At 40.0% G+C, this 26,184-nt stretch overlaps 1 protein-coding gene across 1 annotated transcript in view; it reads right to left on the bottom strand.

The window, feature by feature from the left end:
* The window catches only part of thoc2 (THO complex 2), a 173,035-nt gene that overhangs the window by 57,819 nt on the left and 89,032 nt on the right, over nucleotides 1-26,184 (bottom strand). Inside the window, exons 17-23 of the mRNA XM_072270839.1 lie at nucleotides 24,604-24,697; nucleotides 21,788-21,868; nucleotides 15,344-15,440; nucleotides 14,732-14,849; nucleotides 13,963-14,142; nucleotides 4,057-4,221; nucleotides 412-687 (exon numbers count right to left, since the gene is read on the bottom strand). Of these exons, the coding sequence (XP_072126940.1) occupies nucleotides 412-687; nucleotides 4,057-4,221; nucleotides 13,963-14,142; nucleotides 14,732-14,849; nucleotides 15,344-15,440; nucleotides 21,788-21,868; nucleotides 24,604-24,697 (1,011 nt within the window). The remainder of the gene's footprint in view (nucleotides 1-411; nucleotides 688-4,056; nucleotides 4,222-13,962; nucleotides 14,143-14,731; nucleotides 14,850-15,343; nucleotides 15,441-21,787; nucleotides 21,869-24,603; nucleotides 24,698-26,184) is intronic.

Raw genomic sequence — 26,184 nt, 5'->3', positions numbered from 1 at the left:
TCTTTTTAAGAATACAAATTAAGTGGTGCATGTCAACACTGATCTGCCCAACAAATTCATAAATCATCTCAATAACCAATTAAAATAGTAATTTTCAACATTGGTCAATCCCTTGGTAAAGCCATTGAATCAGACCACTATAGCACAGAGCAGTTCAGCCCACTTAGTGAATTCCAAACTGTTATGTTGCCTTGTCCCATCGACCCGCATCTAGGCCATGGTCTTCCATACCCTTCCCATCCACATACTTATCCAACAACACTTAAATGTGTATTCTTTGGTATGAAGGAAGCCGTGGAAATGATGTCACAAGAGCAATACTTTCAGGCAATTAACAAAATTCTGAGGAGGCGAAAGGGTGTGAAAATGCAAGGATTCATTTCAAAATAGTTTCAATTTCTGAAGCCTTACCATTTCCTGATTGTCATCAATAGCTTTCATTTGGATCTTCAATTTGTTTACTTCACGGTCATAACTTGTACTAGGGACTGCAAGGTCATACATAGAGAGAGACCAAAATGTGGCATAGAACTGAGGACTGATATCATCCCACACTTTAGCAGGGTGAAGTGAAACCACAGCATCATGTACAGGTGCCATTACCAATTCACATGCATTGATGTATTTCTGAACTTTTTGTTGTTGTTTGTTCCCTTTTTCAGCTTTCTTCAATTCATCATATTTGGACTGGAAAAAATATAAATATATTCTGTAACACTTAAATATTAATAAAATTTAATTATTAGCTACAAGTTTTGTTTCTTTTGCATACAACTATCCATATAGATTCCATTTCATGGCTGCTTCTTTATATATTTAATGTTTTATATATATATATATATATATATATTTAAAGTTCAATTACAAACATAGATATATGGAACAGGATGAAGAAACTTGGTCCTCAAGCCTGTTCAAGTCAAGGATATATGATTATAACCACATAGGCATCCCCTCTCCCTGTGGCAACTATTCAAATAAAAAGCCTCATTATTTGCTATATATTAGTCTTCTGTGAATCATCTATGAGAACATCCAGATTCCTCCAACTCTCAGAAATCCCCACCCACTCAAAATTATTTAAAACTGCTTCCACCACTGTTTAAGGGCAAGGTAGCTAAGGGAGTAAAAGGCCACTCTAGGCAGAGGGAAATTCACAGTTAGCAAAAGAATTGCTCACTCTTATCAAAAAATCAAATCATTAAGAATCAGTTTATATAAAAAAGAACAAACTTTGCATCTTGAACCTTTGTACAGAGATAAGAAAAATTCTTTAAGTAAACTAAAAACTGTAAATAAAATTCAAATTAATGCCCAAAACCTTAACAAAGTACAGACTGAAACTAATGAAAAACATTATATGTGAGGTATTTTGTCACAGCAACAATCATCTTCGTACAGCTCAATACCCCAATGGAAACGTCAATGCCACCCTGTAAATTTATGCACCGAATTCCTCAAGTGTCATAGATAACTATTATAGCAGTGGTAAAACATCCAATATGCTAGTAATTTAATTTTACACTATATTTTTCTCACAGTTTCTTTCCAATTTCTCTTGTTTATTCATTAGTACAACGGTAAAACATGGAAAAGTCTTCTTGAAACATGAACTATTTTATAGCAAATTTTTAGTTTCTCTTCAGCTAAGAATCCTAAGCTAAGTTCCTGAGTTTTTTTATCAAGCGGTTCGACTAATTTGACTTAGCCTAACTTCACTAGTCCAGTGCTAATGTTATAAATAACTCCCCTTCTCTGGTCTGTCCCAGTTTGCATTAGCAAAACAGGTTTTAAAAATAATGCACCATCTCAAAAAGTGACAATAGCAGAGATTCAAACCTAAATGCCAGAACCTGGAGCAAAAAACTAGATGCTGGAAGGTCCTTCAGATAAAGGCTTGTTTCTGTTCATTTCCCTCCACAGATGCTATATGCCCCACTGAATTAGAGATTAGTGTGCAAACTTAAAGCACACGGTATTGGGGGTAAGGTATTGGTGTGGGTGGAGAGTTGGTTAGGAGACAGGAAGCAAAGAGTGGGAATAAATGGGACCTTTTCAGAATGGCAGGCAGTGACGAGTGGGGTACCGCAAGGCTCAGTGCTGGGACCCCAGTTGTTTACAATATATATTAATGACTTGGATGAGGGAATTAAATGCAGCATCTCCAAGTTTGCGGATGACACGAAGCTGGGCAGCAGTGTTAGCTGTGAGGAGGATGCTAAGAGGATGCAGGGTGACTTGGATAGGTTGGGTGAGTGGGCAAATTCATGGCAGATGCAATTTAATGTGGATAAACGTGAAGTTATCCACTTTGGTGGCAAAAATAGGAAAACAGATTATTATCTGAATGGTGGCCGATTAGGAAAAGGGGAGGTGCAACGAGACCTGGATGTCATTATACACCAGTCATTGAAAGTGGGCATGCAGGTACAGCAGGCGGTGAAAAAGGCGAATGGTATGCTGGCATTTATAGCGAGAGGATTCGAGTACAGGAGCAGGGAGGTACTACTGCAGTTGTACAAGGCCTTGGTGAGACCACACCTGGAGTATTGTGTGCAGTTTTGGTCCCCTAATCTGAGGAAAGACATCCTTGCCATAGAGGGAGTACAAAGAAGGTTCACCAGATTGATTCCTGGGATGGCAGGACTTTCATATAAAGAAAGACTGGATGAACTGGGCTTGTACTCGTTGGAATTTAGAAGATTGAGGGGGGATCTGATTGAAACGTATAAGATCCTAAAGAGATTGGACAGGCTAGATGCAGGAAGATTGTTCCCGATGTTGGGGAAGTCCAGAACGAGGGGCCACAGTTTGAGGATAGAGGGTTCTATGTTTCTATGAATTCTTCCAGCATTTTATTTGTTTTAAAAAAAAGCTCCTGCTGCCCACCGGGTCAATAATGAGCATCAGTTACCCATAATCAACTCTTAACCCATTTAACAGCACTTGGTCATTCAAATACTCCTCGTTGACCCCCCAAATACTGAGAGAATACATGCCTCCACCACATACTCAGGCAGTGCATACAGATTCCAACCATTCACAAGGTAAAAAAAAATCTTCATCAGATCGACTTTAATATAATGGTAACCAAGAGGGAAAAAAAATCAATACAATGGTGCAAGAAACTTTCAGACAAAGGGAAAAAAAAAAGTGGGAGGAATTGGTGAGACAGTCACCAAAATACTGATTTACATTTGATATTTTCCCTGTCAGTAGATACAATATTTCAACCTGGACATTCCAATTACCCAAATATTCAGGAAAGATAGCATAAATTTGGATAACTTTGATGAGGTATGTTTCCAAGTTTTTGTTGACACTTGATTCAAAGGAGAGAAGGACAACACTTCAAAATAAAACACTTTTTAATGCAGGTTAACAAAAAAAGCCAGAAACAAAAGTTGGGGAAAACGAATATATCGTACGAATTATATAATATATAGGATGAATATATTTTGGGAATAGATGGATTTCATGGGCAATGATGAGTTCAATGACAAAAGATAGGACATGAAGAAGAGAAGAATGTGACATGTAATAGCATGACAAGCTTGATTTCTTTAGTAGGAAGTAAATGAAATAAAAACAGATTATCCTAAAGTTTCAGAACTGTACAAAGTTCTGATGTTTTGGTAATTTCAACTTTCCTCATTTGGACTTGCATGTACTGAGGAATTCAAATATGATATGAAGTGTCATAGACCAAAGCTCAACATTTTATCATCAGAGTAACAAAATTTGGTTCATTAACAAGCCCAATTTCCCATACACCGCAAGAATAAAAAGGGCTCTCCACTTTAACGGCCTCCTCTGGTCATGACTTATAAACCTACTTGATGATTCAAAGTTTATTATCAATAGTAGAGTTCATGCCAAGGTAAAAATTATACTTTAACTGATTTTATGGTGAAAGTCTATGTATTTAAATCCTCTTATCTGTGAAACATTCTAATAAATTGCCAATATTAAAATAATGGCTGAGAAAAAATGAAATCTGCATTCTATTTATGCGCTTAAAATTAAAGTAGCTGCAAAGTAAAGCTGAATACTTACTGAAATGTGATGTGCATACATAGGACGTGACAAGAAAAATGCAGCATCGTGAGGTGTGTGAAACTGATTGCAAAGAACATCAATTGAAGGCACTCGTTTGATGTAATCTTCTGTACTTAGATTTGAAGCTAAAAATCCTCCAAACTGCACCAGTGTATCATGGCACTGTAAACACAAACAAAACACATTTAGATTGGGCTTCAAATTGCATTCCAAGCAAAACATGACAAAAGCAACAAGATTTTGGTAACATCACTATCTCATTATCTATCACCGATCAACATGCTCTTGCTTTTTTCTGAATTTACAAACAATTAGGAAAATGAATTATCAGGGTCGAAACAAAATTAATCTTAAATAAAATTGCATGTAGAATGAAATTTGTGATCAAATGATAGGTTGCAGCATTGTGCTGCATCTATGCACAAAGGAACTATGCTCTGAGCAGGTTCAAAGCAACATACACTCAAAGTTAAATCTAAACTTCCCATACTTGCTCCAGTCATCACCTCAAACGAAAATGATTAATAGAATTTGTTTTGTAATTCTGACAAGCTTGTATAATGATCTGAAAAATAGCTGAAATTTATATTAAATTTTAGATTATTTTACTTTTCCCAAGTCATATTAACTGAGAATGAGGTTTGAGTGACCAAACAATTTGACACAGGAGCTTACAGTGACAGGATGATTTATAGCACATCTGCCTGGGCTGCTGTCAAAATTAACATGTCAGCAAGTAGACTGAACCTTTCAGCACAGTTTTCTATGCTCAAGCTTATCATACGATATGGGAAAAAATAAAAATACAGAGTCATAGGTCAGCACAGTGCAGAAGCAGACCTTTCAGCCCATCTAGTCTGTGACAAACAGTTACTCTATCTAGTCCCACCATCCTGCACCTGGAACATATCCCTTTATATCCCTTCCATCTGTGTAGTTATCGAAACTTCTCTTAAACACTGCAATCAAACCTGCATCCACCACTTCCACTGATAGCTCTGAGTAAAGTTTCCCTCAGGTTCCTCAAAGATATTCCACCTTTCACCATTAAACAATGAACTCTAGTTCTAGTTTCATCCAACCGCAATGGAAAAAGCCCCTCATAATTTAAAATACCTCTTTCTCCCTTCCTATTATTCTCCTATATTCCAGTGAATAAAGTCCTAACTGATTCAACTTTTCCCTACAACTCAGGTCCTAGATTTCCTGTCAGATCGCCGGCTGGTGGTTAAGAGTAGGCTCCCTCACCTCTGCCCCTCAACACAGATGCCCCTCAGGGCTGTGTACTATGCCCCCCCTTTACTCTCTGTATACCCATGACTGTGCCGCCACCCACAGCTCCAATCTATAATTAAATTTGCTGACAACACTATACTGATTGGCCTAATCTCAAATTATAATGAGGGAGCCTACAGAGAAGAGGTCATCACCCTGACACAGTGGTGTCAAGAAAACAAACTCTCCCTCAACGCCACAAAGACAAAAGAGGAATGGAGACAGGCTAGCCCCTATTGACATCAGTGGATCTGGGGTTGAGAGGGTGAACAACTTTAACTCCTTGGCATTAACATCACCGAGGATCTCAAGTGGTCTGTACATACCGGCTGTGTGGTGAAAAAGACACAACAACATCTCTTTCATCTCAAACGGTTGAAGAAGTTTGGTGTGGGTGCCCAAATCCTAAGAACTTTCTATAGGGGCACAATTGATAGCATCCTGACTGACTGTATCACTACCTGGTATGGGATCTGCACTTCTTTCATTCACAGGACTCTGCAGAGTAGTGTGGACAGCCCAGTGCATCTGTAGATGTGAACTTTCCACTATTCAAGACATTTACAAAGACAGGTATGTAAAAAGGGCCCAAAGGATCATTGGGGACCCGAGTAACCCCAATAACAAACTGTTCCAGCTGCTACCATCCGGGAAACGGTACTGCAGCATAAAAGCCAGGACCAACAGGCTCCGGGACAGCTCTTCCACCAGGCCATCAGAGTGCTTCACTCATGCTGACACAACTGTATTTCTATGTTATATTGATTATCCTGTTGCACATACTATAAATTCAACATTGCACATTTCAATGGAGACGTAGTGTAAAGAGTTTTACTCCTCATATATATAAATTCAATTCAAGTCCCAGCAATATTCTTGTAAATTTTCTCTGTACTTTTTGCAATCTTACTGACATCTTTCCTGTAGGTAGGTGACCAGGACTGCAAACAACACTTCAAATGATACACCATCTTATATAATTTCAATATAACATTCCAACTCCTGCACTCAAGACTTTGATTTATGAATGCCAATGTGCCAAAAACTCTCTTTATAACCCTATCTACCTGCGACACAACTTTCAAGGAATTATGGATCTGTATTCCAGATCCCTCTGTTGTAATAACCTGCTGTACAAATCTGGCAAGAGAGGCAGGGGAACAAAATGATGCATATTTTTTTAAAAACATATCTGAAACATATAAATGACACAATACAACACTAAAACATTAACTGATATAATACCAAACACAGCATGCAAAAAAGAAATCACTGAAGTTTGAATCACCAAAATTAAAATTATCTAACTCTAAAATCAGAAGTAAAACTCCACACTTTCAATGTCAGGATTTGCATAGCAAACAAATTATCAAAATGCTGTGCCTCCGTAAGTAATTTTGTTTCCATCAAGAGAAATGCAAAATTACACTGGTTTTGTTTCCAATAACACAAGCTAAGTAAGAAGGGAGGAATAAGAGAAAAAGAGCTTTAACCTCCTTATTTAATATGATGTGACCAATAAAAGAAAGGTTAACAAACACAGACTGCAGGGTTGATATGCACAAATGCACACTTTCCTATCAGCACAGACCAATAAATTTACTATTCTAAGCTGAGGCTATGCTGTACAGCGGAATGTCAGATGCAAGAGACTGATGCTGTTCTTGCCCATCTTGCCAGCTGATAGAAGACCATGGTTTTGATCATGATTCATGACCAGCGAGGAACTTATGAGAACAGTAGCTGTTCTCAACACAAAGGAAGCTCTGTTCCATGTGTTTCAAAAGTTTAAAAAATTTAATCTGTTGGTTATTTAGTTAAAGAGCTGTTCACATTGGATCAATGGAATTACAAAGAGATGGTTAGCTTTGGATTGGGGGGTGAAGGGTAAATTTGAGGCTGAAATTTCAAATCTTCTTAACAGTAAAGTAGATGCATTTGTATAAGTAGTATCATGAAACTGCCATTAGCAGAATATTTAGAAGATAGTTTTTGCTTAGATCTGGTTGTTAAAGTTTTTTTATGCTAAGTAACCTGCTTTGCTACTTAATACACAATACAAGCTTAAAAAATTCTGAAGCTGAACTGCAAGATGAAGGATAATCATCACACAATCTCTGAAAAGTTACAGTATGCAGCTTTGCCATTGTAGATACCAGCAATGAAAGAGATAAATTGTGAAACAAAACACACACAAACATAGAACAGTACAGCACAGTACAGGCCCTTCAGCCCACAATGTTGTGCCGACCCTTAAATCCTGTCTCCAATATAAACCCCCACCTTAAATTCCTCCATATACCTGTCTAGTAGTCTCTTAAATTTCGCAGTGTATCTGCCTCCACCACTGACTCAGGCAGTGCATTCCACGCACCAACCACTCTCTGAGTAAAAAACCTTCCTCTAATATCCCCCTTGAACTTCCCACCCCTTACCTTAAAGCCGTGCCCTCTTGTATTGAGCAGTGCTGCCTTGGGGAAGAGGCACTGGCTGACCACTCTATCTATTCCTCTTAATATCTTGTATACCACTATCATGTCTCCTCTCATCCTCCTCTCCAGAGAGTAAAGCCATAGCTCCCTTAATCTCTGATCATAATGCATACTCTCTAAACCAGGCAGCATCCTGGCAATTCTCCTCTGTACCCTTTCCAATGCTTCCACATCCTTCCTATAGTGAGGCGACCAGAACTGGACACAGTATTCCAAGTGTGGCCTAACCAGAGTTTTATAGAGCTGCATCATTACATCGCGACTCTTAAACTCTATCCCTCGACTTATGAAAGCTAACACCCCATAAGTTTTCTTAACTACCCTATCCACCTGTGAGGCAACTTTCAGGGACATGTACCCCCAGATCACTCTGCTCCTCCACACTACCAAGTATCCTGCCATTTACTTTGTACTCTGCCTTGGAGTTTGTCCTTCCAAAGTACAGCACCTCACACTTCTCGTGGTTGAACTCCATCTGCCTCTTCTCAGCCCACTTGTGCATCTTATCAATCTCGCTCTGCAATCTTTGACAATCCTCTACACTATCCACAACACCACCAACCTTTGTGTCTTCTGCAAACTTGCCAGCCCACCCTTCTATCCCCACATCCAGGTCGTTAATAAAAATCACAAAAAGTAGAGGTCCCAGAAACGATCCTTGTGGGACACCACTAGTCACAACCCTCCAATCCGAACCTATTCCCTACACCACGACCCTCTGCTTTCTGCAGGCAAGCCAATTCTGAATGTACCTGGCCACATTTCCCTGTATCCCTTGCCTTCTAACTTTCTGAATAAGGCTACCATGTGGAACCTTGTCAAATGCCTCACTAAAATCCATATAGATCACATCCACTGCACTACCCTTATCTATATGCCTGGTCACCTCCTTAAAGAACTCTATCAGGCTTGTTAGACACAATCTGCCCTTCACAAAGCCATGCTGACTATCCCTGATCAAACGACGATTCTCTGAATGCCCCTAGATCTTATCTCTAAGGATCTTTTCCAACAGCTTTCCCACCACAGACGTATGGTTCACTGGACTATAATTACCCAGACTATCCCTACTACCTTTTTTGAACAAGGGGACAACATTCGCCTCCCTCCAATCCTCTGGTACCATTCCCGTGGACAATAAGGACAAAAAGATCCTAGCCAGAGGCTCAGCAATCTCTTCCCTTGCCTCTTGGAGAAACCTGGGGAATATTCCGTCAGGCCTCGGGGACTTATCCGTCCCAATGTATTTTAACAACTCCAACACCTCTTCTCCCTTAATATCAACATGCTCCAGAACATCAACCTCACTCATACTGTCCTCACCATCATCAAGTTCCCTCTCATTCATGAATACCAAAGAGAAATATTCATTGAGGACCTCGCTCACTTCCACAGCCTCCAGGCACATCTTCCCATCTTTATCTCTAATCAATCCTACCTTCACTCATGTCATCCTTTTGTTCTTCAGATAATTGAAGAATGCCTTGGAGTTTTCCTTTACCTTACTCGCCAAGGCCTTCTCATGCCCCCTTCTTGCTCTTCTCAGCCCCTTCTTAAGCTCCTTTCTCGCGACCCTATATTCCTCAATAGACCCATCTCATCCTTGCTTCCTAATCCTCATGTATGCTGCCTTCTTCCACCTGACTAGATTTACTACCTCACTTGTCACCCATGGTTCCTTCACCCTACCATTCTTTATCTTCCTCACCAGGACAAATTTATCCCTAACATCCTGCAAGAGATCCCTAAACATTGACCACATGTCCATAGTACATTTCCCTGCAAAAACATCACCTCAATACACACCTGCAAGTTCTAGCCGTACAGCCTCATAATTTGCCCTTCCCCAATGAAAAATTTTCCTGTCCTCTCTGATTCTATCCTTTTCCATGATAATGCTAAAGGCCAGGAAGCAGTGTTCACTGTCCCCCAGATGCCCACCCACTGAGAGATCTGTGCCCTGACCCGGTTCGTTACCTAATACTAGATCTAGTATAGCATTCCCCCTAGTCGGCCTGTCAACATACTGTGACAGGAATCTGTCCTGGACACACTTAACAAACTCTGCCCCGTCTAAACCGTTGGAACTAATCAGGTGCCAATCAATATTAGGGAAGTTAAAGTCACCCATGATAACAACCCTGTTATTTTTGCACTTTTCCAAAATCTGCCTCCCAATCTGCTCCTTGGTATATCTGCTGCTACCAGAGGGCCTATAGTATACTCCCAACAGAGTAACTGCTCCCTTCCTGTTCCTGACTTCCACCCATATGGACTCAAGAGAGGATCCTGGTACATTACCTACCCTTTCTGTAGCTGTAATAGTATCCCTCACCAGTAATGCCACCCCTCCTCCCCTTCCCCTCCCCATCCCCTTTAAAGCACTGAAATCCAGGAATATTGAGAATCCATTCCTGCCCCGGTGCCAGCCAAGTCTCCGTAATGACAACATCATAATTCCATGTATGTATCCAAGCTCTCAGTTCATCACCTTTGTTCCTGATGCTTCTTGCATTGAAGTACAGGTGTCCCCCGCTTTTCAAACGTTCGCTTTACAAAACCTCACTGTTACAAAAGACCTACATTAGTACCCTAGTTTCACTTTCAGAAGGTGTTTTCACTGTTACAAAACAAAAATTCAGCGCGCTATAAAAGGCAGCGCGCCCCGAGCAGCCGCTCTCCCCCCGGATTCTCGCTGGCATTGCTTAAACACGAGCCTGTGAGCAGCTGTTTGCAAGATGAGTTCTATGGTATCGGAAAAGCCTGAAAGAGCTCGTAAGGGTGTTACACTTACGGTAAAACTAGACATAATTAAGCGTTTTGATCGTGGTGAATAAAGGACAATGTGAGTTTGGCTTGTGGAAGTTGACGAAGATGATGTTGAAGAGGTTTTGGCATCTCATCAGCAAGAACTGACAGATGAAGAGCTGATGCAATTGGAAGAGAAAAGGATAACAATTGAAACCAAATGAGTAATGATAAAGTACGACTTTAATTTTGAAAGGGTACGTCGGTTTAGGGGATATTTGCAGGACGGTTTGAGTCCTTATTAAGGAACTGTGTGATAGAAAAATACGTGAGGCTCAGCCTTCCACATCAGCCACAGCAGACGACAAACCTTGACCTTTGACATCGAGGCGGGCAGTCATAGGAGAAGATGAGCTGCCTGCTGTAATGGAAACAGGCAACGAGATGACACCCCAGTGTCCCAACACCCCAACACCCCAACCCCCAGGCCACGGGCAGATACCGATTCGTGGAGAATGCAAAGGTAGCTGGGAGGCACACAGCACATCTTTAAGAAAAAAGCCGAAATAAACATGCTAATTAATTAGATGTCACCGACACGTAATTATCAGCCCAGATCAGAGACGACGCAATCAGAAATCGGTACTGATCTGGGCCGACAATTATGGGCGGCACCTAATTAATTAGCATGTTTGTTTTGGCTTTTTTCTTAAGGATGTGTTGTGTACCTCCCGGCTACCGCTGGACTCCTGCGTTCTTCGCGGCAATGTATCGCTCAGCGGCCTGGAGGGTGGGGGGCCACTGCAGCACCCAAACTCTGACGACTCAGTCTAACACACCATCATCGGTGTGCTCAGCGCTATCCCGATTCCGGTAAGTGATACTACACTGTACATACATTATTTCTACTTTATATAGGCTGTGTATTTTTACATGTTATTTGGTATGATTTGGCAGCTTCATAGCTTAAAGGTTGCTGGAGAGCGCTTGTGCGTTTTTGCCAACAGCGCTTGCATGAGATTTTCTGCCGACGGCGCTTGCGTGAGATTTTCGCTCCGGAGAACAGTTCAGTAATGATTGTGGAGAAGTATTTCTACTTTATATAGGCTGTGTATTTATCATATCATTCCTGCTTTTACTATATGTTACTGTTATTTTAGGTTTTATGTGTTATTTGGCATGATTTGGTAGGTTATTTTTGGGTCTGTGAACGCTCACAAAATTTTCCCATATAAATAAATGGTAATTGCTTCTTCACTTTACGACATTTCGGCTTATGAACCGTTTCATAGGAACGCTCTACCTTCGGACGGCGGGGGAAACCTGTACACATACTTTAGCCCTTCTACCTTACTACCTTTACACCCTTTCTTCTGCTTCTCTTTCCTCAAAGCTTCTTTATATATTAGATCTGGCTTTACTCCATGCAATTCTTCCACTGCTCTATCGCTCCGGGTCTAGATGAACTCAGCAGGTCAGGCAGCATCTATGGAAAAGAATAAACAGTCTACGCTTCAGGCCAAGACCCTTCATCCATAGATGCTCCCTGGCCTGCTGAGTATTCAGCACCCAACCCTTTGTTCACATAAATAAGGATTTATGTGTGCATCATATGCTCCTATTTTCACAGTTGAACCCAAAAAAACAAGGAAAACTGTAAAGCATGAGAAACTAAAAATTCAAAAATTGAAATGTCAGTATTCAAAAGTATTTATCCCTCTTTGCTCCCTCTTTAAACCACCCCTCAGAGCTATTATAGCCAGTAGTCTTTTAGGATAAATCTCTAAGAGCTTTGCAAACCTGATACAGCAAGATTTGCCCATTCCTCCTTGCAAAATTGCTCAAGCTGTGCCAGTTTAATTGAAGAGTGGCAGTGGAAAGCAATCTTGAGGTCTTGCCAGATTTTTGACTGGATCAAGGTCAGGGCTGACTGGGCCACTGAAGGACATCAATTTTCTTCATTTGAAGGCACTTCATGGTTGAGCTGGCAGTGTGTTTTGGGTCATTGTCCTTCCCAGTTTAAGCTTTTGGGAGAGGCCAACAGGTTTTTATCCAGGATCTCTCTGTATTTGGCACCATTCATCTTCCTATCAATCCTGACCAGATTTCCAAACTCTGCTGCTGAAAAGTATCTCCACAGCATGAAGCTACCTCCACCATACCTTACAGGAGGGATTATGTTCCCTGGCTGATGTACAGTATTAGATTTATGCTACATGTAGTGTTGAGGCCAAAAAGTTCCACTTTGGTCTCATCCAACCACAAGACCTTCTTCCACATCTTGTAAGTGACAAAGTCTAAACACTTTTTTTTAAAGCCAGGGCTTCTCCCTTGCCACTCTTCTATAAATCTCCTTTATGTATAAGGCCTTCGAGATTGTGAAGCCATGAACTTCATCTCCAGTTTCAGCCACTGACTTCTGCAGCTTACTCAGAATGACTGCTGGTGTCACAGTAGCTTCTCTTACAAGAGAATTTAGAGGGGTGGCTTGACCTTGGCAGCGTGGCTATGGTTTCATTTCCTCCACCACCATCCCCCCGACTTTTTCACGATACCTTGCAATAAGCTCCAAGACATGTTCAATGCCTTTGAGATGGTCTTGTACCCTTCCTCCTATTTGTGCTTCTCTATTAACATTTCTCTGACTTCCCTTGAATGCTTTTTTGTCTTCATTTTGGTTTGGTCAGTTGAAAATCTATCATACTGTTTGACCATAGAGAGAGGGGGTATTTATTTAGGTGATCCTCTAGTCTTCTACATCAACAAATTGTGTGAGTTGGTAACATATAGAATTGTACCTGAGGAAAGTTAGTGCAGTATCACAAAGGGGATGAATACTTTTTCAGCCTCACAATTTTGTTTTTCCAATTTTTAGTTGACAGGTTTTGGAATTTTTCATTTGATTTGACATGATGCACAATGGTTGGTGGTGGTACTACTACTACGTCCACTCAGGCTTAGGGGGCCGGCGTTGGGCACGATGACAGACTCTCCACTTCTCCTTCTCCCTCATCAGTGTGTTCAGTTCATCTACATTAGCCGCGCCGCTGTCTTCTTGGAGAGTGTTGACCATAGTCTTGGGAGGGCGCCTAGGGTTCATCCTCCCATGCTTGGGAGATTATGTTTGGTAGATTAGTTCAAAAAATCCTACTTTTAAATTTAGAAAATGAATACAGTGAAAAAGAGTTGAGGGGGCTGAATGTCTTTACATGGCACTGTAGTACGTTTTAATCAATTTGACTGCCTTGTCAAAACTATGATTACTCAGATAAGAATCAACAAACTTGAGAAACTAAATTCCTAACATTGTTTTGATAATCTTACACCTTCCACAGAAAATGTTACAGGTGTAATACTGAATTCATTAACTGCATTTCTTAATTCTTACCTGATCATACAATTTCCCGACTAATTTAAGATGTTTCTCGCCCCCTTCCTGGAAAATAACACCATTCCTCTGTTGAGCCATGAGGAGACAAAGGGGAAGTGCCAGGTCGTGGTCAAGCAGAGCATCTTTTAGTCGTTGGGATGATTTTTTTGTGTTCCTAATTTGTCCAAAGTATCCACCCTTTAAACAACAACAAAAAAAATACAGAAATTCCTCCTCACCAAGATAAATGCATCAAGAGTAAATATATTCAAATCACAAGAAAAAGAATCAGACAGAAAACAAAATAGCAGGCTCAGGCTCCAACTTTTTTTTTTGCCTATTATCATTGACCCTCAACTCCCACATCTTTCAAAGATATATCTACCTCCTCTTTAAAGACCTATAGTCATCTTGGCTTCACAACACTCTTGGATACAAAGTACTAGATTTACCACCCTTGTATAAAGAATTCCTATGCATCCCTATTTTAAATGATGGTTTTGCTGTAAATACATCCCTTCTGTCAAGAATTTCTCACTTGTAGAAACAGGTCAACAACTACTACATCTTTGCTTTAGGATCTAATATTAAAACCTTCAGTATCCAAACTTAAACATTCAGCAAATCTTTCTTGCCATTTAAATCAATATAGTATACAGAATAATAAAGAGCAATAATCATTAACAATATAATTTTAGTCATACCTTAAGTTACCTCTGTATGTTTACAGTGATTTTGCAAAAATTTGTTCAATCCTTGATTTGTTAAGTGAACAAAAATGACTTGCCTCAGCTTTTAACTGCTCTCCACCTGTCATAGCTTCCAACTGCTCAGTTGTCATTTCCTCTGTAATTTCAATACCAGCCATCTTCTGTACCACTTCTTTCAGGATCAGAAGATCAAAACTATTAAAAAACACAAAAATCAATAATCAAAATGAAAAGAAAATGTCTTAATTTTATCCTCCATTGTTAATAGAATGATTATTTACCATATCAAGTTATCAGTGAACCATATTACAGAATTCCAATAAATGCAAATACATAAATTATGATCAAAAAAGATCAAGTCGATATTGTGGATATAAATACATCCCACAATTTCCTGTTGTCAAATTTGTCTTCTCAAAGCTGGTCATTAAAGTTGAAATCAAGACACTTATATAACCAGATAAAAATACATAAAAGCAATATATTTGGAAAAGTTAATCAATTATTTCAGTTGAAGTTGGTACCACAGATTATAATTGCAACAAAAGATCAAATGAATTGTGGCACCTCTTCCCCTAAAATATAACAATTTTTATAACTTAAACACTTAGCACAAAACAGAATGTATTAGTTTGCTTGCTCAAACCCAACAGTCGCATATTAGTACCCCTGAAACAATAAAGCTATACCTTTTACCAGCCTTCAGCTGATTTGCAACATACTGCAGAAGACCAGTGAGCTCTATGGGATATTTTCTGAATATTGCACCACAAAAACTTGCTAGACCTGTTAAGAGAAAGGAACTCCTGTCTTTAAAGATCAAAAGAAAAAATTCATTAAAAAAATCAAGCCTATTAGTCTTGGAAAATTCACTTTAAAATACAGCAACAAAATGAACAATGGAAATTTAAACTTTACTAACTTTATTAGTACAATTTCAACAGCAATGTCTTTGTCAATAACTCTATGCAATACCTTACTGCCTTTATCATTTAATATCGTTTTCTTCACATTTATTTCCATGCAGTTCACAGCAGAGTAAAAAACTTCACATCAATGTTGTCATTTCAATTAGTCTTCATGGTAAACTCGTGTATATACTAATTTTATCAAAATATGGCCAACTAACAAATTGTTTTCTTCTTATTGGCACAAAATTCCAACATACAGTGGATTCCAGTTAATTGAACCATCAGTTACTCAAGGTAGCCGCTTATTTGGGACAACTCTTAAAGAATAATGAAAAACTAATCAAAAAAAATTGCCAGGATTCCCTTCATTTATTTGAGACACTATGCTGCTTCATTGGGGTTGGAGACGGTTGTCAACTTCTAACTAGTGCCAGTCACAAGCACTTGTGTGGATGTTAGAGGATACACTGTGCATACTGGTTTTTGTCAACCACAGTTGGTGAGAAATAAGCAGTAAGGCAATTCAGAACATGATTGTTCACTATAGTTTCAAGAATTCAGGCTTGAAGATGCCAGGAGTGGAAATTAAACAATTTCACTACTTCAATAAGTTATGAACTACGAAGAAATTGAAGGTATAGACGATCATCTTGAATGTTACAATGACAATGAAGATTTGGAGGTTGCAGTCATAGATAGCATTGTATGCAGACAGTACATTATCTGCACGAGGAGTCTGTCTTGATTTTGTTTATTGCATACACTGGATTCATTCCTCTGTCGGTAATTATTAGGAATTAATATACAGTTTTATAGTACTGCAGTATTACTGGTAGTGTTTTAATTTGTTCTATATTTCATTTGAATACACAATTTGTTACTCAGCTTATCTTGTTCATACTTATTTTACTACTTTATGAAACTTCAGCTCATTAGGACAGCTGCTGAATTGGGCCAAAATGTACTGGTCCTGATGTATCCCAATTAACTGGAATCCACTGTATTTCTTGCAACAATTAATCATGCCTACTGCACTTTTGACTGCCCAGATATGACTTTCAGGATTACTGCCTATGCCACGTGCCAGAGAGGGTAAGAATAGGACAAAATGGCAGATGAATGTGTGGCTGAGGAATTGGTACAGGGGTATAGTTTCACATTCTGGATCACTGGATCGCCACAGTAGCGTAGCAGTTAGCACAACATTATTACAGCTCAAGACATCAGAGATCAATTCTACCGCTGTGTGTATGCCCTTCTCATGGAATCAGTGGTTTCTGCTGAGTGCTCCGGTTTCCTCCCGCGATCCAAAGACGTACCGGTTAGAGGGTTAATTGGTCATCGTAAATTGTTTTGTGATTAGTCTAGGGTTAAATTGAGGGTCGCTGGTGGCACGGCTTGAAAGGCTGGAAGGGCTTATTCTGTACTGTATCTCTAAATAAAATCTCTTCTGATAAAGGTATTTCCTGTACAAAAAGGCTAAGTTACACCTGAATTCAAAGGGGACCAACATCCTTACAGGCAGGTTTGTTTGAAATGCTGGGGATCGTTTCAACTAATTTCCCAGGGGGATAGGAACCAGAGTGATAGGGCTGAGGCTGGGGCAGTAGGTAAACAAATAGATGCAGAGTGTAGTGAGACTGAGGAAGAACAGGCAGATGATAGGGGAAAATTGTAGACAGTGTGATGGGTTGAAGTGTAGCATCGAGACAACATTGAAAATAGTGATGAATACAGGACAAAAGGCTTTATATTTGAATGCACACTTCGTACAGGATAAGGTAGATGATCTTGTGGATTAGCAGATCTTAGAGATTGGCAGGTATGACTTGGGCATTACTGAATCATGGCAGAGAGAAAATCACAGTTGGGAATTTAACAACCAAGTGCACATATTATATCAAAAGCACAGGCAGGTAAACAGAGGTGGTTTCGTAGCTCTTCTGGTAGAAAATGAAATCAAGTCATTAAAAAGAGGAGACATAGGATCAGAAGACGCAGAATCCTCATGGGTAGAGTTAATGAACTTTAAGAGTAAAAACAAAAGCCCTGATGAGAATTACGTACAGGCCTCTGAACAGTAGCCAGGATGTGGGATACAAATTACAATGGGAGAGAGTAAAGATACTTTATACTTTATTGTCGCCAAACAATTGATACTAGAACGTACAATCATCACAGCAATATTTAATTCTGCGCTTCCCGCTCCGTAGAGTGCAAATCGATAGTAAATATTAAAAATTTTAATTATAAATCATAAATAGAAATTAGAAAATGGAAAGTAAGGTAGTGCAAAAAAACCGAGAGGCAAGTCCGGATATTTGGAGGGTACGGCCCAGATCTGAGTCAGGATCCGTTCAGCAGCCTTATCACAGTTAGAAAGAAGCTGTTCCCAAATCTGGCCATACGAGTCTTCAAGCTCCTGAGCCTTCTCGGGAGGGAAGAGGGACGAAAAGTGTGTTGGCTGGGTGGGTCGTGTCTTTCATTATCCTGGCAGCACTGCTCCGACAGCATGCAGTGTAAAGTGAGTCCAAGGACGGAAACACGAGGGACTCTGCAGACACTGGAATTTCAAGCAACACACATAAAAGTTGCTGGTGATCACAGTAGGCCAGGCGGCATCTCTAGGAAGAGGTACAGTCGACGTTTCGGGTCGAGACCCTTCGTCAGGACTAACTGAAAGAAGAGCTAGTAAGAGATTTGAAAGTTTAGAAAATAGGAACAAATCTCTTACTAGTTCTTCTTTCAGTTAGTCCTGACGAAGGGTCTTGGCCCAAAACGTCGACTGTACGTCTTCCTAGAGATGCCGCCTGGCCTGCTGCATTCACCAGCAACTTTTATGTGTGTTCCAAGAACGGAAGATTGATTTGTATGATGTGCCAGGCTGTGTTCACGATCTTCTGCAGCTTCTTCCGGTCTTGGACAGGACAACTTCCATACCAGGTTGTGATGCATCCTTGAAGAATGCTTTCTACAGAGCACTTATAAAAATTAGTGAGGGTTTTAGGGAACAGGCCAAATTTCTTCAGCTTTCTCAGGAAGTAAAGACACTGGTGGGCCTTCTTGGCAGTGGACTCTGCTTGGTTGGACCTAGTCAGGTCATTTGTGATATTGATCCCGAGGAACTTAAAGCTTTTGACCTGTTCCACTTGTGCACCACCAATGTAAATTGGGTCGTGCGGTCCGCTACTCCTTCTGAAGTCAACAACCAATTCCTTCGTCTTGCCGACATTGAGGGATAGGTTATTGTCTTTGCACCATGCCACCAGGTTCTTAATTTCCTCTCTGTACTCAAACTCATCATTGCCCCAGATACAGCCTGCAATTGTGGTGTCATCAGCAAACTTATATATTGAGTTCGATGGAAACTTGGCTACACAATCACGGGTGTACAGTGAGTACAGCAGGGGGCTGAGTACATAGCCTTGTGGGGCACCGGTGCTCAGAGTGAGCGTAGAGGAGAACTTGTCTCCTATTTTTACAGCCTGGGTCCTGTCTGTGAGGAAGCTGAAGATCCAGCTGCAGACCTGAGTGCTAAGGCCCAAGTTCCAGAGCTTAGGAATCAGTTTATTTGGAATGATGGTATTAAAGGCAGAGCTGTAGTCAATGAAAAGGAGCTTTACATATGCGTCTTTATTCTCCAGCTGTTCTAAGGAGGAATGTAGGGCCAGAGAGATGACATCTGCCGTTGACCTGTTGCTCCGGAGGGCGAATAGCAAAGCGCCACGGTTGACTGGTAGGCTGTGGTTGATGTGTGCCATAACCAATCGCTCGAAGCACTTCAAACCAATTGATGTCACAGCCACAGGTCGATAGATAGAAATGTAAAATGAGTGATGTTACGATAGCCATAGGGGATTTCACATACAAGTAGATTGGGAATATTGGGTTGGTGCTGGATCCCAAGAGGTAGGATTTGTAGAATGCCTATGAGATGGCTTTTTAGAACAGCTTGTGAATAAACCCACTAGGAGAAAAAGCAATTCTGGACTAGAGGTTGTACTACAAACTACATTTGATTAGAGAACACTTCACACTGCAGTTTGAAAGGGATAAGGTAAGATCAGGTGTATAAGTATTACAGTGGAGTAAAGGGAACTACAGAGGCATGAGAGGGGACCTGGTCAAAGTTATTCGGATGACGATACCAGCAGGAATGATGGCAGAACAGCAATGGCGAGAGTTTCTGGAAGCATTTCAGAAGACACAAGATACATACATCCCAAAAGAGAAGCATTCTAATGAGAGGATGAGGCAACCATAGCTAACAAGAGAAGTCAAAGAAAAGTTAAAGTGAGGGCATATGATAACACAAGAACTAGTGGGAAGTTAGAGGATTGGAAAGCTTTTCAAGAAATCAACAGAAGGCAACAAAAAAGGCATAAGGAGAGAAAAGTCGAAACATAAAGGTAAACTGGCAATAATATATGAAAAAGGATAACTTTTTTTTCAGATATAAAAAGAGTAAACAGGTGAGAATGGATTTCAGACCACTGGAAAATGACACCGTAGACATAGTAAAAGGAAACAAAAAATAGCAGACAAACTTAATAAGTATTTTGCATCAGTCTCCACTATGGAAGATACCGATGTGATGCCAGAAATTCAAGAGTGTCAGGGGGCAGAAGTGCTGTTGTAAATATTCAGGTGTTGTTTGAGAAGTTGAAAAGTTTGAAGATAGATAAGTCATATCTACCAGATGGACTACACCCCAGGGTTCTGAAAGAGGTAGCTTAAAAGACTTTGAAGGCATTAGTTGAAGATTGTTGGGGCATCTTTCAAGAATTACTAAATTCTAAAATGGCTCTGGAAAACTATCATTTCACTCTTTAAGAAGGGAGAAAGACAGAATAAAGGAAATTATAGGCCAATTAGCCTAAATTCAGTGGTTGGGAAGACACTGGAGTCCTTTAATAAGGATGAAGTTTCAGGGTGATAAAATAACCCGAAGTCAGCATGATTCCCTGAAGGGGAAATCTTGCCTGACATATCTGCTGGAATTCTTCGAGGAAATAACAAGTAGGATAGACAAAGGAGAGTCAGATGTTGTTTACTTGAATTTTCAGAAGGCCTTTAACAAAGTGCTACACATGAGGTTGCTAAACAAGATGAGAGCCCATAGTATTATAAGAAAGATTCTGACTGGCTGCCAGTGATAATGGTGTTTCTAGGGATCTGTGTTGGGACCACTTCGTTTGACATTATTTGGATAAAGGAATTAATAGCTCCGTGGCTAAGTTTGTGGACGATACAACGATAGGTGGAGGGTTGGATAGTGTTGAGGACGCAGGGAGTCTGCAGAAGGACCAAAACAGATTGGGAGAATGTGTAAGGAAGAGGCAACTAGAATACAGTGTAGGTAAGTTTTTGATCATGTACTTTGGTAAAAGGAATAAAAAACATACTGTAGACTATTTTACAAATGGGGAAAATATTCAGAAATCAGAGGTGCAAAGGGACTCGGGAGTCCTTGTGCAGATTCTCTAAAGGTTAACTTGCAAGTTGAATCTGTGATAGGAAGGCAAATGCAATGTTGGCATTCAATTCGAGTTGACTAGAATATAAAAGGATGTAATGCTGAGGGGTTATAAGACACTGGTCAGACCGTACCTGGAGTATTGTGAGTAACTTTAGGCACCGTATGTTGAACAGATGTGCTGGTAGTGGAGAAAGTCCACAAGGTTTACAAAAATGATTCCAGGAACGAAAGGCTTATCATATGAGGAGTGTTAGATGGCCCTGGGCCTGTATTTGGAGTTTAGAAGAATGAGGGGGGAATCTCATAGAAACCAGTTGAATATTGAAAGGCCTTGACAGAGTTGATGCAGGGAGGATGTTTCCCATAGTGGTTGAATCTCAGACCAGAACACAGCCTCAAAATACAAGGACATCCCTCTAGAACAGAGATGAGAAGGATTTTCTTTAGCCAGAGGGTGATAAATCTGTGGAATTCATTGTTACAGCTGTCTTTGGGCATGTTTAAAGTGGAGGTTGATAGTTGATTAATCAGTCAGGACATCAAAGGTTATGGGGAAAAGGAAGGAGAATTGGGTTGAGAGGTCTAACAAATCAGCTGTTGTGTGTGATGGTGGTGCAAATTCAATAGGTCAAATGTCCTAATTTTGCTTCTATGCATTATGGTCTTACTTGAAGAGCATTTTTAATGTACTGTACTTTTGAAAGAGTGACCTAACTACAAAACAAAATAAAAATCTGACTGACTCTGCAACCAAGTTGAGATAGTGGTGTCATCATGCTTCATCCTCTCTTTCTCCGGATTGGCCAGGGCTTCAATGATGCAATCTTTTCACAAGTTAAGAGAAAACTGCAAACTTGAAATGAAGCAGTAGCTTATTGAGTCTCATTATAAAAATATAAATTTGTCAAGCAGCAATTCCTTGTCTGAGCACAGAAACATGTGTCAACTTAAAATAAACTAGAATCACATTTTATATTCTGAAAATCCCCATTTAGATACCCCATACAATAATGACTTCACCATTTCCTCTTTAAATATCTTTTACATATAGAAATTTACAGTACATTACAGGCCCTTCGGCCCACAATGTTGTGCCGACCATGCCTACTCTAGAGACTGCCTAGAATTTCCCTAGCACATAATCTTCTATTTTCCTAAGCTCCATGTACCTATACAAGAGGCTCTTAAAAGACCCTATTGTATCTGCTTCCACTGCCGGCAGTGCATTTCATCCACCCACCACTGTCTGTGTGAAAATCTTACCCGACATCCCCTCGGTACCCATTTCCAAGCACCTTAAAACTATGCCCCCTCATGTTATCCATTTCAGCCCTGGGAAAAAGCCTCTGGCTATTCACATGATCAATGTCCCTCATCATCTTATGCACCTCTATCAGGTTCACCTCTCCTCCTCCATCAATCCAAGGAGAACAGGCCAAGTACACTCAACCAAAAGGTACGTCCCCCAATCCAGGCAACATCCTCGGAAATCTCCTCTGTACTCTCTCTACATCAATCTGCACAGCAGCTTTGAATGTCCTATTGACATGGACCCGAAGATCTCTCTGCCTAGAGTTTTACCATTTATATTATATTCTGTCCTCAAACTGTACCTACCAAAATGAACCACTTCACATTTAACTGGGTTGAAGTCCATCTGCCACTTTTCAGCCCAGTTCTTCATCCTATCGATGTCCCACTGTAACCTCTGACAACCCTCCAGACTATCCACAACAACCCCATCCTTTGTATCATCAGCAAACTTACTAACCCAGCCTTCTACTTCTTCATCCAGGTCATTTATAAAAATTGCAAAGAAGAGGGGTCCCAGAACAGATCCCTGTAGAACAACAACCACCCTTTGCCTTTTGTGGGCAAGCAAATTCTGGATCCACAAAGCAAGGTCTCCTTGGATCCCATGCCTCTTTACTTTCTGAAGGAGCCTGGCATGGGGAACCTTATCAAATGCCTTACTGAAATCGATATACACTACATCCACTGCTCTACCTTCATCAATGTGTCTTGTTACTTTCTTTTAACTAAACATGGACAACAAAAGGTGCCTTAATCAAGTTGTATTAAAAAACGTTCAATAGAAACCCATTTGAAAATGTTGAAATGCCATAATACCAAGTGGTCAAACCAGTTTTAATTTGTACATCCAAGCAGTACTGCAAATACAAACATGCAATGACACTTGCAAAATCTAATGGGTGTCGTCTTATACTTGTCAAATTCTTATTCTGCTTCTTTCTTTTCATATTTAAGGCTATCTATTTATAAACATCCTGGATTTTCTAAAAAGGCTTAGGCACATATATATATAGCTAAGGTGCCTAAGATTTTTACACAGTACTATATTTGTCAATGTGGTGTGCAGACCAGGGTTGTAAATCCTGTTAATGGTGAGAGTGGAGTACTGCCGGAGGGGTGTGGGACAGGGGTCAGGGAAGGCGTGCCAAGGGCAGGGAGTGGCGCAGCTGCAGACACACCCAGCCCTGTGACACCAGGCAAGGTATTTCGATTTCAAACAATGGTTCATCAATCATTACAGAACACCTCCCTGGTGCTTTCCACTCCTTCCCCTCTCCCTGTCTCCTTCCAACTCTCAGGCAGCAAAACAGATCTACATCAGAATCAAGTTGATCATCACTCACGTATGCCATGAAATTTGTGATTTTTTTTTGTGGCAGCAGTACAGTGCAATACATAAAATTACCACAGTACTGTGTAAAAGTCAAGCACCCTAGCTATATAAATGTGCCTAAGACTTCTGCATAATACTGTATCTTGAATTAGTCTCATTTCATTATATTACAGCTACTTATGCAGCACTAAATTATCCTAAAACAGCTTCTATTATTATTATTAGTTCTACAACCCAATGAATTTAATCAATGAGCATCAAATAAAGTGAAATGACGAAGAATGAACTCACTACCATAAAGTTCCCTGTAACATGCTAGCAGAGGTACTGCAATTTTAATTCATTGTTAACTGTTCTGCCTAAAAACTGCACACAAGAATGACTACTATAATTTAGGTTGATCATGAGAGATTCTCTTTCACATAAATGATTTTAACAAAAAGAATAATCCCACTTATCTTGCACTGCCTCAAAGGAAAGTAAAATTATGGGGATGGGTTGATAGTATTAAGTTTTGAATGCAGAGTTGATGAATATTAAAGCTGTATTTAGCTATGTAGATTGCAAAATAGCAATGTACAAATCAAAATAGATTGACTGTAATCAAAATTAGTAACCACCATAGCAGAAAAATAATAAACCTGTTGAATCCTGCTCAACTAAAATAAACTCATAAGATGCTGCAAGAAAAACATTTAAGTATATGCAGGTAAAGAATCACAGAATTCTCATCAATTTCAGTAAACCAAGGTGAAATACCATTAATAGCTTCATGGGATAGAAACAAAATTTGTGAATTCGAGTTCTAAAACAGAATTTCAGTCTTATTTGCATTGACAAATCAATTTAAGACATACACCTCCAATTTATCATTGACAGCTCATCATAAATTTGGGTGCTTTTAAAGGATACAAGCCAAGACATCGTAGTTCAAGGAAGTGAGGTATTTCAAAGAATCCACAACAGGAGTAATTAGGTTGTCATACTTCTGAATCTGTGACAAAATCTATAAAGAAAAAGAAAGATATTTACTAAAACAAGGGATGTTGCCTACTACAATAACAGAACCTATTTTCAAATGAGATTTTTTTTGTGAACTGACACATTCATGCTATAGGGAACTCAAGATTGTTCAACACAATGAATTCTTGCCTTATTAAATAAAAATCTCTATTACAGAATTAACAAGTACTACAGAGAAAAATGAACTATGGATATGCAAATATGTACTTGAAAGATCAACCCAGTGTCTCATGCAAACAACGTTAAAGGGCTTTTTTACTGGTTTACACACACTCACTAAAATCTAAAGCCGATTTTGAGGATACAAAGAAATAAAGTTAACTAGCTTTCAGGATTAGACTTAGGTTTATTATCAATGACATGAAATGAAACTTGTTGCTTTGCAGCAATATATAAAAAAGTTACAATAATAAATGGATAGAAAAATAAATAGAGCAAAATAGGTAGATAGTGCTCTTGGACCATTCTGAAATCTGATGGGAGAGAGGAAGAAGCTGTTCCTAAAACACTGAGTGTCCTCAAGCTCCTGTATTTCCTCCCTGATGGTGGTAATGAGAAGAGGCCATGTCCGAGGTGATGAGGGTCTTTAACGATGAATGTCACCACCTTTTGAAGCTGTCCTCAAAGGTGGGGAAACTAATGCCCATGATGGAGCTGGGAAAGTCTACAATCCTCTGCAGCTTTATTCGATCCTGTGCATTGGATCTTCCATACCAGGCAGTGATGCAACAAGTCAGAATGTTCTCCTTGGTACCTCTTTCATATCCTTACGGAAAACAATATCCTGAAAGACAACTGGATGTTTCTAAAGGCAGTCAAAGTTGGAATAAAGTTAAACACTGCAACCAAATTACAACAAACGAATCCCCCAAAAATGCAAGTAAACAAATAATCCAGCTTTGGCTGAGAAGAACCAATGCCTGTAGACAACAGGAAAGTTCTAGCACTCTTTCTTCAATTGTGTCAAAGCATACCTTTTGAATGGACAAAAAATAAGATTTCATGTTGCCCAAAAGACAGCATCTGTTCAACATTTCTCTGGTTTGTACCAGTGGCTTCCAGGAAAGACTGGATGGCAACCGAGGAAGGTCAGTGATGCTGGAGAGACAGCTGACCTCCAGGATAGACTGGCACGGGTTCACAAGGCTAGCAACTTTGTGGGCAGCACTCGCAAGAGGGCACCACTCAAGCTACAACTGAACACGAACAGCAATACCCCCAGAGTCTCCCGGGGGGGGCGGGCGGAGGATGAGAGACTCAACAGGACCATCGTACTGGCAACAGCCAGGGCAGGAAACACCATTACGTGGAAGCTAAAGCAAACAACACTGACCGGAGAGGAATTCACAGTAAGGTGTCATTGCGGGAAAGTCTACAAAAACATCAGAGGGCTCAAGATACACCAGAGCAAGTCTAGATGTGGATCAATGGTGACCCAAGTGCCTGGATCGTCAGACATCGCCTGGATGC

This window comes from Mobula birostris, chromosome 10, assembly GCF_030028105.1.
Source record: "Mobula birostris isolate sMobBir1 chromosome 10, sMobBir1.hap1, whole genome shotgun sequence".
NCBI classification, from domain to species: Eukaryota; Metazoa; Chordata; class Chondrichthyes; order Myliobatiformes; family Myliobatidae; genus Mobula; species Mobula birostris.
Note: the sequence above shows the minus strand (reverse complement) of the source record. Positions and strands in the feature narration are given on the sequence as shown.